General features: G+C 69.0%; 2 protein-coding genes across 2 annotated transcripts in view; one reads left to right on the top strand and one right to left on the bottom strand.

Moving 5' to 3' along the window:
• Window positions 1-241: 241 nt before the first annotated feature.
• TOP6BL (TOP6B like initiator of meiotic double strand breaks) lies at window positions 242-2,109 on the bottom strand (the record flags this gene model as incomplete). Its single annotated transcript, XM_074568006.1, has 6 exons — window positions 2,009-2,109; window positions 1,282-1,405; window positions 1,137-1,190; window positions 937-1,034; window positions 413-496; window positions 242-297 (listed from the first exon to the last, which is right to left on the bottom strand). Coding segments are annotated over exons 1-6 (440 nt in total), but the record flags the coding sequence as incomplete, so codon positions are not given.
• Window positions 2,110-2,261: 152 nt separating this feature from the next.
• The window catches only part of SPTBN2 (spectrin beta, non-erythrocytic 2), a 32,294-nt gene continuing 19,866 nt past the window's right edge, over window positions 2,262-14,689 (top strand). Inside the window, exons 1-12 of the mRNA XM_074568041.1 lie at window positions 2,262-2,370; window positions 4,363-4,604; window positions 8,788-8,939; window positions 10,060-10,233; window positions 11,085-11,176; window positions 11,294-11,374; window positions 11,594-11,709; window positions 11,822-11,934; window positions 13,118-13,305; window positions 13,391-13,508; window positions 13,850-14,008; window positions 14,304-14,606. Coding sequence (XP_074424142.1) covers window positions 4,448-4,604; window positions 8,788-8,939; window positions 10,060-10,233; window positions 11,085-11,176; window positions 11,294-11,374; window positions 11,594-11,709; window positions 11,822-11,934; window positions 13,118-13,305; window positions 13,391-13,508; window positions 13,850-14,008; window positions 14,304-14,606 — 1,653 coding nt within the window. The 5' untranslated portion in view covers window positions 2,262-2,370; window positions 4,363-4,447. The remainder of the gene's footprint in view (window positions 2,371-4,362; window positions 4,605-8,787; window positions 8,940-10,059; window positions 10,234-11,084; window positions 11,177-11,293; window positions 11,375-11,593; window positions 11,710-11,821; window positions 11,935-13,117; window positions 13,306-13,390; window positions 13,509-13,849; window positions 14,009-14,303; window positions 14,607-14,689) is intronic.

Raw genomic sequence — 14,689 nt, 5'->3', positions numbered from 1 at the left:
AAGGGTGGGGTCAGGGTGGGGGTGTCCCCAGGATGGGGTCCCCAGGGTGGGGTCAAGGTGTAGGATGTCCCCAGGGTGGGGTCAGAGTGGGGGTGTCCCCTGGGCGGTGTCCCCAGGGTGGGGGGTGTCCCCAGGGTGGGGTCAGGGCGGGGGGGGTCCCCAGGGCGGGGGGTGTCCCTGTCCCCAGGGTGTCCCCAGGGTGGGGGGTGTCCGTGGGGTGGGGGCGTCCCCGGGGGCTCACCCGTAGGTGCGGGAGGTGACATCGCCGTTGACGCTGACACAGAAGTGAAACTCCACCTGGTGGGGGGGGGGGGAGAGGGTGGGCGCAGGGTCTCCCCCCCCCCCCCCCCCCAGGGGTGTCCCCAAGTGTGTGTGTCCCCCCCCCGACCCCGTCCCCACGGCGGTGCCGTACCTGGGGGTGCACCAGGCTGGTCCTGTGCAGGAACTGGCGCAGGGGGACACAGTCGGGGGACAGCGAGCCGGGGGGGACACACAGCTGGGGGGGGGGCACAGAGAGGGATGGGTGGGGGGAACGGGACGACGACACCCAGGGCAGGGACCCCCCAAACCGGGCCCCGGGGGGGGGGGGACAGATCGGGGCTGGGGGGGGAGGGGGTGCTGCTTGGTCACACTGGTTTGGGGGAGAAGCCCAGCCCCGCCAAGGGACTGGGACCAGTTTGGGGGACCTTCCCCCTCCCGGTGACCCCATTTTCCCGCCCCCCCCCACTCCCCCCCCCCCAAAATCCAGGCCGTCCCAGCTATATTTATCCTCCCGCCCTACTTGCGGTGGGGGCCGGTGCTCCCGGGGGGGGCCCCGTCCCCGATTCCGTCCCGTCCCCCCCCCCCGCCAAGGTCAAGGGGAAGGAGGGCGATGGGGGGAAGGGTTTTGGGGGGGGTTGTTTTTTTTGGGGGGGGGGGGGGGGGCCACATCCTCACCTGAAACGCCGCCCGCAGCCGGGCTCGCTGCAGGATGCGGCCGCAGCAGGGTCTGGGGGGGTCGGGGACCCCTGGAAGCTCCAGCACCCCCGGAACGGCTTGGGGGGGGGGGGTCCAAAAATTGGAGGGGGGGCACATTGAGACACCCCCCCCGAGGTGGTGGTGGTGGTGGGGGGGGGTGACACGGGGACACGTCCTACCTCCCCGCAGCACCTCGGCGTGGAGGGGGTGGCTCAGCTCCCCGGCGGCCGCCACTGGGGGGGGACAAGGGGGGTGTTGGGGTCCCCTCGTCCCTGTGTCCCCCCCCGTCGTGTGTGTGTGTCGTGTCCCCCCCCCTCTACGCACCGGTGAGGGTGCAGGGGGACCGGTCCCCGTCCCCCCCCCCAGCCGTCAGGGCCACCAGCAGGGACCCCCGCCTCGGCACCCCGCTTTCGGGGGGGGGCAGGGCCAGGAAGAGCCGCTCCAGCACCTGCGGGGACGGGGGGGGGGGGGATGGAGGGGACCCTCCCCCCCCCCCCGACACCCCCCCCCAAAGGCTCCCCAGGACCCCCCCCCTCCCCCATCCTCCCCTGGGCCCCCCATCGTGCCCTGGGACCCCCCCAGTCCTGGCTGGGGACCCCTGAGCCCCCCAAGACCCCCCCATTTCCTCTTAGGGACCCCTAACACCCCCCCAATTGACCCCCCCCCCACATTCACTAGGGACCCCTGACCCCCCAGGGACACTCCCCCCCACCAATGACCCCTGGCCCCCCCAGACACCCCCCCAATCCTTCCTAGTGACCCCTGACCCCCCAGGGACACCCCCCCCATGAACCCTGACCCCCCCAAAGGATACCCCTAATGACCCCTGACCCCCCAGGGCCCCCCCCAGAGACCCCCACTCAACCCCCCCCGCCCTCTAATGCCCCCTGACCCCCCCGAGACACCCCCAGGGACCTCCCCACCCCCCCCAAAGACCCCTGACTCCCCCCAGGATCCCCCCCAGAGACCCCCCCCACCCCTCCTAATGCCCCCTGACCCCCCCGAGACCCCCCCTGACTCCCCCCAGACCCCCCCCCAGACCCCCCCTCACCGCACGGACGGCCTGGTCCGCCATCTTCCCCCCCCCCCCCCCCCCAACCCCTTTCCCCGACAGCGCCCCCTGGCGGCGCGGAGGAGAAAGGGGGGGGGGTAAGCGCCATGGCAACGGAGGGGGCGGGGCCAGGCTGCGCCGTCGCCATGGCAACCGGGGGGGCCCCCGCCGCGGGTTCCCCCGCGGCGGGGGCCCCCCGGTTGCCATGGCGCCGGGAGAAAAGGGAGGGGGCGTGGCTACGGTTGGCCACGCCCCCCTCCCGACCCCTCCCCCCCACGTGGCTCCGCCCCCCTCCGCCCGGCCGCGCCGCCGCGGGTGTGATGAGCTGCCGCGGCCTCAGCCCGCTCCGCCGCAGCGCGCAGGTAGGACCGGGCCGGTGGCGGCGGGGAGTGGGAGGGGGGGGACACGGACACACACCAACACCGGGAGGGACACCCCCCACCCCCCCCTCCCCGCACTGTAACGGACCCCCGCATCCCCCCCCTTCTTTTCCCCCCGGTCCCGCATCCCCCCGGTTCTTCCCCCCCCCGCCAGGTTCTTCCCGGTCCCCGCCGGTCCGGCATCCCCCCCCCCCCCACCCCGGTCCCCACCGGTCCCGTATTTCCTCCCACCGCCCACCCCGGTCCCGCATCTTTTCCCCCGCTCCCCCCCCGTCCCGCACCCCCCCTCCTCGGTTCCTCCCGGTTCCCCTCCGGTCCCGCATCCCCCCCCCTCCCCGGTCCTTCTCGGTTCCCCCCCCTTTCGATTCCTCCCGGTCCCCTCCGGTCCCGCATCCACCCCCCCCCACCCCCCACCCCGGTGACCCCCGGTCCCGCATCAGACTGGTTCCGCACCCCCCCCCGTCCCCTCCGGTCCCGTATCTCGCCCCCCCCCCGGTCCCCTTTCTCCCCCCGGTCCCGCATCCCCCCGCTTCCCTCCGTTCCCCCCCCCTCCACCCCCCGCATCCCCCCTCTCGGCCCCCCCCGGTCCCGCACCTCCCCCCCCCCTCCGGCCCCCCCCGCCACTGCGGCAGCCGCTCCGCACCCCGCAGCACCGGTCAGGGCCCCCCCCCCCCATCTTCCCCCCAACGCCCCCCGCTTTGTCCCGGGGTCCCGGCCCTTCTGGGGACCCCCCCGCGCCGTGTCCCCGCAGATGCGACTGCCCAGCCCCCCCCCCCCCCCTCCCCTTCCCGGCGCGGGGGGGTCCCGGGGGGGGCGGCCGCTGATCCCCGCACTAAGAGCATTAACTGCCGGCCGGCGGCCCAGGGCTGCCGCGGGGGGGGGGACGGGGGGGGCCCGGGACACGCGGGGGGGGGGTGGGGGGGCGGGGATAGGAACCACCCCGGGGACGGGACGCCCCCCCCCCCCCCCCCGCAAAAGGACAGGACCCCCCCGGAATGAGGATGGGGACCCCCAGGGGGATGGAGACCCCCCCGGGGACGGGACCCCCCCTGGGACAAGGATGGGAACCCCTATAGGGATGGGACCCCCCCGCATGAGGATGGGGACCCCCGGGGGGACGGGACCCCCCCGCTCAGGGACAGGACCCCCCCCAGGACAAGGATGGGGACCCCCATAGGGATGGGACCCCCCCCGGGGACGGGACCCCCCCGCACAGGGACAGGAGCCCCCCCAGGACAAGGATGGGGACCCCCCTGGGGATGAGGACCCCCTCGGGGACGAGGATGGGGACCCCCCCCAAGGATGGGACCCCCCAGGAATGGGAGGATGGCGGGGGGGGGTCTTGGGGGGTCCCAGAGAGGTTTGGGGAGGATGGGGGTTCCCTGGGGGGGTCAGGGGTCCCCAGAGAGGATGGGGAGGGGTCCCTCTTTAGTTGGGGGGGGATCTCTCAGGTCGGGGGGGGTCCCTCCTGGTTGGGGGGGGTCCCTAGGAAGGGTTGGGGGGATCCCCCCCTTGTTTGGGGGGGGTCCTTCCTGGCTCCAGGGGGTCCCTCTTTAGTTGGGGGGGGTCCCTCTTAAATTGGGGGTGGTCCCTCCTATCTTTGGGGGGGTCCCTAGGAAGGATTGGGGGGGGTCCCTCTTAAACTGGGGGGGTCCCTCCTCTCTCGGGGGTGGGGGGGGGGGTCCCTCGCAGGTTGGGGGGGTCCCTCCTGACTTCGGGGTCCCCCCACGACCTGGGGGGGGGGGGTGGTGTCCCCGTACGGGGGGATCCCCATGTTGGGAGGGGGGGGGTGTCCCCTCCTTAGTGACATTTTGGGGCTGGGGGGGGGGAAGGGGGGGGGGGGGGGCAGCTCCTTCCTCCCCTCTGCCCCCCCCCACCCCGGGTCCCCCCCCCCCCCCAGGGTGCCACCAGGACGCCCCAAAGGTGACAGACACCTCCCAAAGGTGACAAACACCCCCCACCCCCCCCCCAAAGGTGACAGACCCCCGGCAAAGGTGACAGGACCCACACACTCGCCCCCCCCCCCCCGCGGAGGTGTCGGCCCCCCCCCCGGGCCACCATGTTGTCCCCCCCCGCGTACGACAGCCTGGAGCTGCAGCGACAGTACGGCGACGTCAACAACCGCTGGGACGGGGGCGAGGAGGAGGAGGAGGAGGGCGACCGCGAAGGCAGCTCCGCTCGCCGCTTCGAGCGCTCCCGCATCAAGGCTCTGGCCGGTACGGGGGGGGGGGGGGGGGGCACCCCCAAAATGGGGAGGGGGGGGGAACGACACCCTCCTGAAGTGAGGGGGAATCGCCCCAAATCCCCCCCAAAATGGGAGGGAAATCGGCCCAAAATGGGGATGAGATCCCCCCCCCCCCCCCCCCAAAAATGGGGATGGGACGTCTAAAAATGGGGGGGGCACCTCGAAAATCGGGGGGGGGCACCTCGAAAATGGGGGGGAATCACCCCCCAGATGAGGACGCCTTAAAAGACGTGCCAAAAATAGCGGGGAAGAGACCCCCCCACGTGGGGATGGGACCCTAAAAAACAGGGATAAGACCCAAAAAATGGGGGTGGGACCACTAAAAGTGGGGATGGGACCCCCAAAACCGGGGGGGGGGAGGGGAGCCTAAAAAATGGGGATAAAACCCAAAAAATGGGGGTAACATGCAAAAAATGGGGATGAGACCCTAAAAAATGGGGATAAAACCCAATAAATGGGGATGGGACCTCCAAAAATAGGGGTGGGACCCTAAAAAATAGGGATACGACCCCAAAAAATGGGGATGGGACCCCCAAAAAATGGGGGCGGCAGCCCCAGAAATGGGGATCGGATCTCAAAAAATGGGGCTACCACCCAAAAAAGGGGGCTGGGACCCTAAAAACTCGGGATAAGGCCCCCAAAAATGGGGATGAGACCAGGAAAAGTGGGGATGGGAGCCCCAAAAACGGGGATGGAAGGTCAGAAAATGGGGCTGGGACCCCCAAAAAAGGGGGGTGGGACTCCACAAAAGGGGGCTGGGACCCCCAAAATGGGGGTAAAAGCTGTAAAAAAAACATGGAGGGGGGGCGCGGCCCAAAAAATGGGGCAGACGCAGCCACATGGCCCAAAAAATGAGCACACGCAGCCACACGGGCACGCACACGCGTGTCCACCTGAACACGCACACGGACGCGCGCACACGCGTGTAAGCGCGCACACGGACGGCCGGGCACGTAGGGAGGCACCGCCGCACGGGGAAACGCACACGTCTGCGCGCGCACACGCGTGTAAGCATGCACGCGGGCGTATACGCACGTATACGGACACACAAATGCACACGTATGTGCGCGCACACGCGTGTAAGTACGCAGGTGGACGTACATACGCATATAGAGGCATCGGCGCACACGTATGGACGTGTAAGCACGCGTGTATGTGCACGCACACGCATGTATGCACGCATACACAGCCACCAATGCACATGTATGCACACAGAAACACGCATGTACGTGCACACACACGCGTGTGAGCGTGTACACGGACATATACACACATATACAGCTACTGCTGCACATGTGTGGACACATAAATGCACACGTATGTGCGCACACACACGCGTGTACGCATGCACACGGACATACATGCACATATAGAGCCACCCCCGCACATGTATGCACACGCAAACGCACACGTATGTGCTCACACACGCGTGTAAGCACGCACACGGACATACATGCACATATAGAGGCATCAGCGCACACGTATGCACGTGTAAACACACACATATGTGCCTGCACACGCGTGTAAGCATGTGCACGGATGTATACACACATAGACAGCCACCCGCGCACACGCAAACGCACACGTATGTGCGCACACACGCGTGTCAGCGTCCACGCAGACACCCCCCCAGCGCACACGCGTGCCGGTGCCGCCGCACACGCGTGTGCGTGCCCCCGCAGCCCCCCCGCGCTCACGCCTGCCCCCGCGGCCCCACGCCTCTCGTGTCCGTCGTCCCCCCCCCGCACACGCCTGTCCCCCTACGGCCACACGTGTGTTCCTCCGGCCTCCCCCCCCCCGCGGCCCGGCCCCCCCCCCGGCCGCACACGCCTGCACACGCGTGTCGGCGCACGCCCGGCCGCCCCGGCCTGTTCTCACCCCCGTTCCCACGCCGCCTTCGCCCTCCCCGGCCCCACGGCGGCCCCACGGCAGCCCCACGGACCCCCCCCCGGCCCCACGGAACCCCCCCCCCGGCCCCACATTTCCCCCCTCCGCCATGTTCCCCCCCCCCAACGCCGCCCCCCCCCTCGAGGGACGCTTCAAGCAGCTCCAAGGTGAGACTGGGACCCCCCCCCCATGCCGTGTCCCCCCCCCAAGTCCCTCTGTGCCCCCCAAGTCCCTCTGTGCCCCCCCCCCCGCTCCCGTGTCCCCCCCCCCAAGTCCCTATGGGGCTCCCCAGAGCCTCGCAGGTGCCCCCGGGATCCCCCTGGACCCTATAGACCCCCCCCCGCGGGCCCTACAGACCCCCCCACGTCCCTATAGGCACCCCTCCGGGCCCCATAGACCCCCCCCGGACCCTATAGATCCCCCCCAGTCCCTATAGATCGCCCCCAGTCCCCATAGTTCCCCCCCGGGCCCTATAGATCCCCCCCCCGGGCCCTATAGACCCCCCCAGTCCCCATAGATCCCCCCTGGTCCCTACAGACACCCCCCCGGTCCCCATAGATCCCCCCCGGACCTTACAGACCCCCCCCCAGACCCTATAGACCCCCCCTGGACTCTATAGACCCCCCCATGTCCCTATAGACCCCCCATCGGAGTCTGTAGACCCCCCCCCGGACCCTATAGACCCCCCCGGTCCCTATAGACCCCCACTATAGGTGGCCCTTGAGGCTCTATAGGTGCCCCCTCCCGGTCCCCCCTGGGTCTCGCCCCAGACCCTATAGGTGCCCCCCCGGGTCCCCCCCAGACCCTATAGGTGCCCCCCCCCCGCCCCAGACCCTATAGGCACCTCCAGGTTCCCACGACCCTCCCTGAAACCACCGCCCCCCCCGCACCCCCCCCGCACCCCGAAACCGCCGCACCCGCACCCCGCCCGGCGCCGCCCCACACCCCCGCACGCCCGGGGCACATCCCCCCCCCCAAACCCCCCAGCCCCCCCCAGCTCCCTAACCCCCCCCAAGACCCCCAGTCCCCCCCCGAGACCCCCCAAACCCCCCCGAGACCCACCGCGACCCCCCAAAACCCCCCAATCCCATCCCCAGACCCGCCCAGGACCCCCTAAAACCCCCCGATCCCCCTCGATATCCCCCCAGACCCCCCCGAAACCCCCCCAGGACCCCCCAACCCCCTTCACTCCCCCCAGCCCTCCAATCCCCCCGAGACCCCCCCCGGCCCCCCTAAAACCCCCCGAGACCCCTCAATATGCCCCCAGGACCCCCTAAAACCCCCCGACCCCCCTCAATATCCCCCCAAACCTCCCCCAAGACCCCTCAACCCCCCCCCCTCAAGACCCCCCAAGACCCCCAAACCCCCCTGGAGCCCCCCCCCGGCCCCCCACGATCCGGCCCCAAATCCTCTTACCCTTAATCCCGGGCAGGCGCCGGGCACGGCTGGCGCGGGGGGCCGCCCCCCCCCCAAAGCCCCCCCCCCCGCCATGAAGGGGGCCCGGACACCTGGGTCCCTTGGGCTGGGGGGCAGCAGAGGAGGGGGGACACCCCCTGGACCCCCCCCCCAGTGTTGCGGGGTCCCACCGGTGCTGCCCCATGACGGGGGTCCCAGCCCCATAGTAGGGTTTGGGGGGGGTCTCGGAGTGGGTGGGGGGGGTCTCTGGGGTTGTGGGGGCGTCCCAGGGGGTATGGGAGGGTCTCAGGGGGTATGGGGGGGGTCTTGGGGGGGTTTGGGGGGGGTCTCTGACCCCCTTGCCCCTCCTGGGACGAGCAGGAGGCAGTACAGAAGACCTAGGGGGAGTGTGTGGGGCCTCAGTGGGTATCTGTGGGTCTCAGGGGTGTGTGGGGGGGGTCCCAGAGGGTATGGGGGGGTCTCCGGGGGATTTGGGGGTGTCTTGGAGGGGGTTGGGGGTGTCTCTGACCCCCGTGCCCCCCCCAAGACGAGCAGGAGGCGGTGCAGAAGACGACCTAGGGGGGATGTGGGGGGTCTCAGTGGGTATGGGGGGGGGGTCTCAGTGGGTATCTGTGGGTCTCAGGGGGGTGTGTGTGGGTCCTGGGGCTCCGCGTGGGTCTCGGGGGGGTTCCGGGGGGTGTCTCTGACCCCCGTGCCCCCCCCGAGATGAGCAGGAGGCGGTGCAGAAGAAGACCTAGGGGGGATGTGTGGGGTCTTCGTGGGGTATCTGTGGGTCTCGGGGGGGTGTGTGTGGGTCCTGGGGGTCCGCGTGGGTCTCGGGGGGGTCTCACACCCCCGTGCCCCCCCCCCAGACGAGCGGGAGGCGGTGCAGAAGAAGACCTTCACCAAGTGGGTGAACTCCCACCTGGCGCGGGGGACGTGCCGCCTGGGGGACCTGTACAGCGACCTGCGGGACGGGCGGATGCTGCTGCGGCTGCTGGAGGTGCTCTCGGGGGAGCAGCTGGTGAGCGGGGACCCCCCCGGGGACGGGCACCCCCCCGCGGGCACCCCCTGGGACCCCCATGGGTGGGCGACCCCCTCCCCTGGGACCCCCAGCCCCTGAGACCCCCAAAACCCCCTTCCCTGGGAACCCCCCCTTCCCCGGGGACCCTCAGCCCCTGAGACCCCCAGGACCCCCCTTCCCTGGGACCCCCAGGAACCCCCTTCCCTGGGACCCCCAGCCCCTGGGACCCCCAGCCCCTGAGACCCCCAGGACCCCCCTTCCCCAGGACCCCCAGCACCCCCTTCCCTGAGACCCCCAGGAACCCCCTTCCTGAGGCCCCCCAGCCCCTGGGACCCCTAAACCCCCCTTCCCTGGAACACCAACACCCAGGATCTGCTTCCCTGGGACCCCCAGGACCCCCTTCCCCGGGACCGCCAGCCCCTGAGACCCCCAGGAACCCCCTTCCCCAGGACCCCCAGCACCCCCTCACCCACCCTGGGACCCCCAGCCCCCCCCATTTCCCAGGCCCCCCAGCCCCTGAGACCCCCAAACCCCCTTCCCTGGAACCCCAACACCCGGGATCTACTTCCCTGGGATGCCCAGGAGCCCCCTTCCACAGACCCTCAGCCCCTGAGACCCACAGAACCCCCTTCCCTGGGACCCCCAGCCCCTGAGACTCCCAGGACCCCCTTTCCCAGGACCCCCAGCTCCTGGGACCCCCAGGACCCCCCTTCTCCGGACCCTCAGCCCCTGGGACCCCCAGGAACCCTCTTCCCGAGGCCCCCCAGCCCCTGGGACCCTCAAACCCCCCTTCCCTGGAACTCCAACACCCAGGATCTGCTTCCCTGGGACCCCCAGGACCCCCTTCCCCGGGACCCCCAGCCCCTGAGACCCCCCAGGACCCCCCTTTCCCAGGCCCCCCAGCCCCTGAGACCCCCAGGAACCTCCTTCCCTGTGACCCCCAGCCCCTGGGACCCCCAAACCCCCCTTCCCTGGAACACCAACACCCAGGATCTGCTTCCCTGGGACGCCCAGGACCCCCTTCCCCGGGACCCCCAGCCCCAGGGACCCCCTCCCCACGCCCCGGGGGGCGAGGGGGGGATGTCTCTGACCCTGTGTCCCCGTCCCCGTCCCCCCCCAGCCGAAGCCCACCAAGGGCCGGATGCGGATCCACTGCCTGGAGAACGTGGACAAGGCGCTGCAGTTCCTGAAGGAGCAGCGGGTGCACCTGGAGAACGTGGGCTCCCACGACATCGTGGATGGCAACCACCGCCTCACCCTGGGCCTCGTCTGGACCATCATCCTGCGCTTCCAGGTGCCGCCCGCCCCGGGGGGGGGGGGCAAAGTCTGCTACGGGGGTCTTGGGATCTGCAACGGGGGTCCTGGGCTCTGCCACGGGGGTCCTGCATCTTCCAGGGGGGTTCTGTGTCTTCCAGGGGCTCCTGCGTCTTCCAGGGGGGTCCTGCACCTTCCGTGGGGGTCTTACACCCACCATGGGGGTCCCTGACCCCACCGTGGGGGTCCTGGAATCCTCTATGAGGGTCTTGCACCCACCACGGGGGTCCTGGGATCTGCCACGGGGGTCCTGCGTCTTCCAGGGGCTCCTGCGTCTTCCATGGGGGTCCTGGAATCTTCCAGGGGGGTTCTGGAATCTGACATGGGGGTCTTGCACCCATCATGGGGTCCCTGAGCCCACCATGGGGGGCCTGCACCCATCACGGGGGTCTTGCACCCACCGCGGGGGTCCTGGAATCTTCCACGGGGGTCTTGCACCCACCATGGGGGTCCCTAAACCCACCACGGGGGTCCTGGCATCTTCCACGGGGTCCTGCATCTTCTATGGGGGTCCTGCGTCTTCCGTGGGGGTCTTGCACCCATCACGGGGGCCCCTGAGCCCACCATGGGGGGTCCCCGTGTCTGTTCTGGGGGTCTTGCACCCACCACGGGTGTCCCTGCGTCTTCCATGGGGGTCTTAAACCCATCATGGGGGTCTTACACCCACCGCGGGGGTCCTGGCATCTTCCATGGGGTCCCTGCACCCTCCGTGGGTCTGTGCCCCCCCTACCCTGGAGCCTCCCCCATCCCAGTCATCCCCCCCCCGGACCCCCAGGGACCCCCACCCACCCTCCTCGCCCCTCACTGCCCCCCAACCACCCCCACCCCCAGATCCAGGACATCAGCGTGGAGACGGAGGACAACAAGGAGAAGAAGTCAGCCAAGGACGCGCTGCTGCTCTGGTGCCAAATGAAGACGGCGGGGTACGTGTGGGGCAGGGGGTCCTGGGGGTCCCTGGGGGTCCGGGGGGGTGCCTGGGGGTCTCCGGGGGGTCCCAGTGGTCCCGGGGGGTCCCAGGCTGAGCCCTGGCTCCATGGCAGGTACCCGAACGTCAACGTGCACAACTTCACCACGAGCTGGCGGGACGGGCTGGCCTTCAACGCCATCATCCACAAGCACAGGTGGGGCAGGGGATGTGGGGCAGAGGATGTGGGGCAGGGGCTGTGGGGCACGGTGACGTCCCTGTGGGATGCGGGATGTGGGACCTGGGACGTGGGATGCGGGATGTGTGCTGTGGGGCACAGCGTATGGGGTGTGGGACGGGTCTGTGGGGTGTGGGGTGGGATGTGGGGCGGGCTGTGGGGCAGAGGATGTGGGGCTGAGCCTCTCCCGCCACCCAGGCCGGACCTGGTGGACATGGAGGCCCTGCGACGCTGCAACGCCCACTACAACCTGCAAAGCGCCTTCAACCTGGCCGAGCGCGAGCTGGGCTTGACCAAGCTGCTGGACCCCGAGGGTGAGGAGCAACCAAGGACGGGGGAGATGTGGGGCAGATGTGGGGCGGGGGGGGATGTGGGGCGGATGTGGGGGGCCGTGGACTCACCCCATTGTGGCTCCGTTGCCCGCAGACGTCAACGTGGACCAGCCGGATGAGAAGTCCATCATCACCTACGTGGCCACCTTCTACCATTACTTCTCCAAGATGAAGGCGCTGGCGGTGGAGGGGAAGCGCGTGGGGAAGGTGTGGGGCAGGCGGACGGACGGACAGATGGACGGACGGATGGATGACGGATGGGTAGATGGATGGACGGACGGGTAGATGGATGGACGGACGGATGGATGGATGGACGGAGGGATGGATGGACGGGTGGATGGATGGATGGATGGACGGATGGATGGATGGATGGATGGATGGATGATGGATGGGTGGACGGATGGGTGGACGGATGGGTGGATGGATGGATGGACGGATGGATGGATGGATGGATGATGGATGGATGGACGGGTGGATGGATGGATGGATGGACGGATGGACGGATGGATGGATGGATGGGTGGACGGATGGGTGGACGGATGGGTGGATGGATGGATGGACGGATGGATGGAGGGATGGATGGATGGACAAATGGATGGATGGACGGACGGACGGACGGACGGATGGATGGATGGATGGATGGATGGATGGGTGGACGGATGGGTGGATGGATGGATGGACGGATGGATGGAGGGATGGATGGATGGACAAATGGATGGATGGACGGATGGACGGATGGACGGATGGATGGATGGATGGATGGGTGGACGGATGGGTGGACGGATGGGTGGATGGATGGATGGACGGATGGATGGAGGGATGGATGGATGGACAAATGGATGGATGGACGGATGGACGGATGGATGGATGGACGGATGGGGGGAGGAGATGCAGGACAAAGGGATGGACAGACGGACAGATGGAGAAGGGAATGGGCAGATGGATGGAGGAGCACCTCATGGACGGACAGACGGACACGGAGACATGGAGATGGACAGATAGATGGGGGATTACCCCATGGATGGACGGACAGGCAGACGGAGGGAGGGAGGAGATGGAGGAGAGGACAAAGGGGTGGACAGACGGACGGAGGGAGGTGGACACAGGGATGGAGGAGCACCTCATGGACGGACAGACGGACAGGTGGAGATGGAGATGGGTAGATAGATGGAGGAGCACCCCATGGACGGACAGACGGACAGACGGCCGGGCAGGGATGCGGCAGGAGGGAGCGCGGGCAGGTGGTGGTCGGGACGAGCCGGGGGTGGGACGGGAGATGGACAGAGGGATGGAGAGGGGTGGAGAGGGGTGGAGAGGGGTGGATGGACGGACGGATGGACAGACGGGTGGACGGACAGATGGGTGGACAGACGGGTGGACGGTGCCGTAGGTGCTGGACGCGGCGCGGGAGGCGGAGGAGCTGGTGGGGAAGTACGAGGAGCTGGCGGGGGAGCTGCTGGGCTGGATCGAACAGACCATCCTCACCCTCAACGACCGGCACTTGGCCAACGCCCTGCCCGGCGTCCAGAACCAGCTCCAGGCCTTCAACACCTACCGCACCGTGGAGAAACCCCCCAAGTGAGCCCCCCCCCCAGCCCCACGGCCCCACGGCAGGGTTGGGGGGCGGTGTGGGGCTCAGCAAAGGCGGGGTGTGTGTCCCCAGGTTCATGGAGAAGGGCAACCTGGAGGTGCTGCTCTTCACCGTCCAGAGCCGCATGAGGGCCAACAACCAGAAGGTCTACGTGCCGCGGGAGGGGAAGCTCATCTCCGACATCAACAAGGTGGGACGGGGACCGGGACGGGGACGATGGTGACAGTGATGATGGTTGACGACAGCTGATGATGGTGGTGGAGATGGTTCATGATGGTGATGATGGTTGATGATGGTGGTGGTGATGGGGATGATGGTTGATCATGGCTGATGATGGTTGGTGATGGTTGATGATGGTTCATGATGGTGATGGTGACGGCTGGGGATGGGGACAGTGATGGGGATGGGGATGGTGCTGGTGCTGGTGCTGATGATGTTGATGGTGATGTTCATGATGATGGCGCTGGTGACGATGATGACGATGATGATGATGATGATGATGGTGACGATGACGGTGGTGCCGTCTGGCAGGCGTGGGAGCGGCTGGAGAAGGCGGAGCACGAGCGGGAGCTGGCGCTGCGCACGGAGCTCATCCGGCAGGAGAAGCTGGAGCAGTTGGCCGCGCGCTTCGACCGAAAGGCCGCCATGAGGGAGACCTGGCTGAGCGAGAACCAGCGCCTCGTCGCGCAGGTGCCACCGGGGGGACGGGGGGGACGGGGGTCCCGCTCCCCACTGCCACCACCCCAAGATGTCTGGGAGTCCCACCTCCCCACTGCCACCACCCTGGGGACATGGGGGTCCTGCTCTCCACTGCCACCACCCCTCAGGTCCCCAAGGTGTCTGGGGGTCTGACCACCCACTGCCACCACCCCTGGGGACCTCAAGGTGTCTGGAGATCCCGCTCCCCACTGCCACCACCCCCGGGGTGTCCGGGTGTCCCCGTGGACGTTGTGACCGTGCCCTTCCCCCTCGCCTTTTCCCCCAGGACAATTTCGGGACGGACATGTCGGGGGTGGAGGCGGCGGTGCGGAAGCACGAGGCCATCGAGACGGACATCGTGGCCTACAGCGAGCGGGTGCAGGCGGTGAGCGCGGTGGCGGCCGAGCTGGAGGCCGAGCGCTACCACGACATCCGCCGCGTCCTCACCCGGCGCGACAACGTGGGGCGGCTCTGGGATTTCCTGCGGCAGCTGCTGGCCGCCCGGCGCGAGCGGCTGCTGCTCCACCTGGAGCTCCAGAAGATGCTGCAGGACCTGGGGCACCTCACGGACTGGATGGAGGAGATGAAGGTGACGACGGCGGGGGGGACGGGGACGAGGTGGCGGGGGGACACACACGCACACACACGAAGCGGTGGCACCTCCGCGCCGCC

Source organism: Larus michahellis, chromosome 31 (genome assembly GCF_964199755.1).
Source record: "Larus michahellis chromosome 31, bLarMic1.1, whole genome shotgun sequence".
In the NCBI taxonomy this organism is placed as follows: domain Eukaryota; kingdom Metazoa; phylum Chordata; class Aves; order Charadriiformes; family Laridae; genus Larus; species Larus michahellis.
The sequence above is the reverse complement of the archived record's forward strand: the minus strand, read 5'-3'. Positions and strand labels throughout refer to the sequence as shown.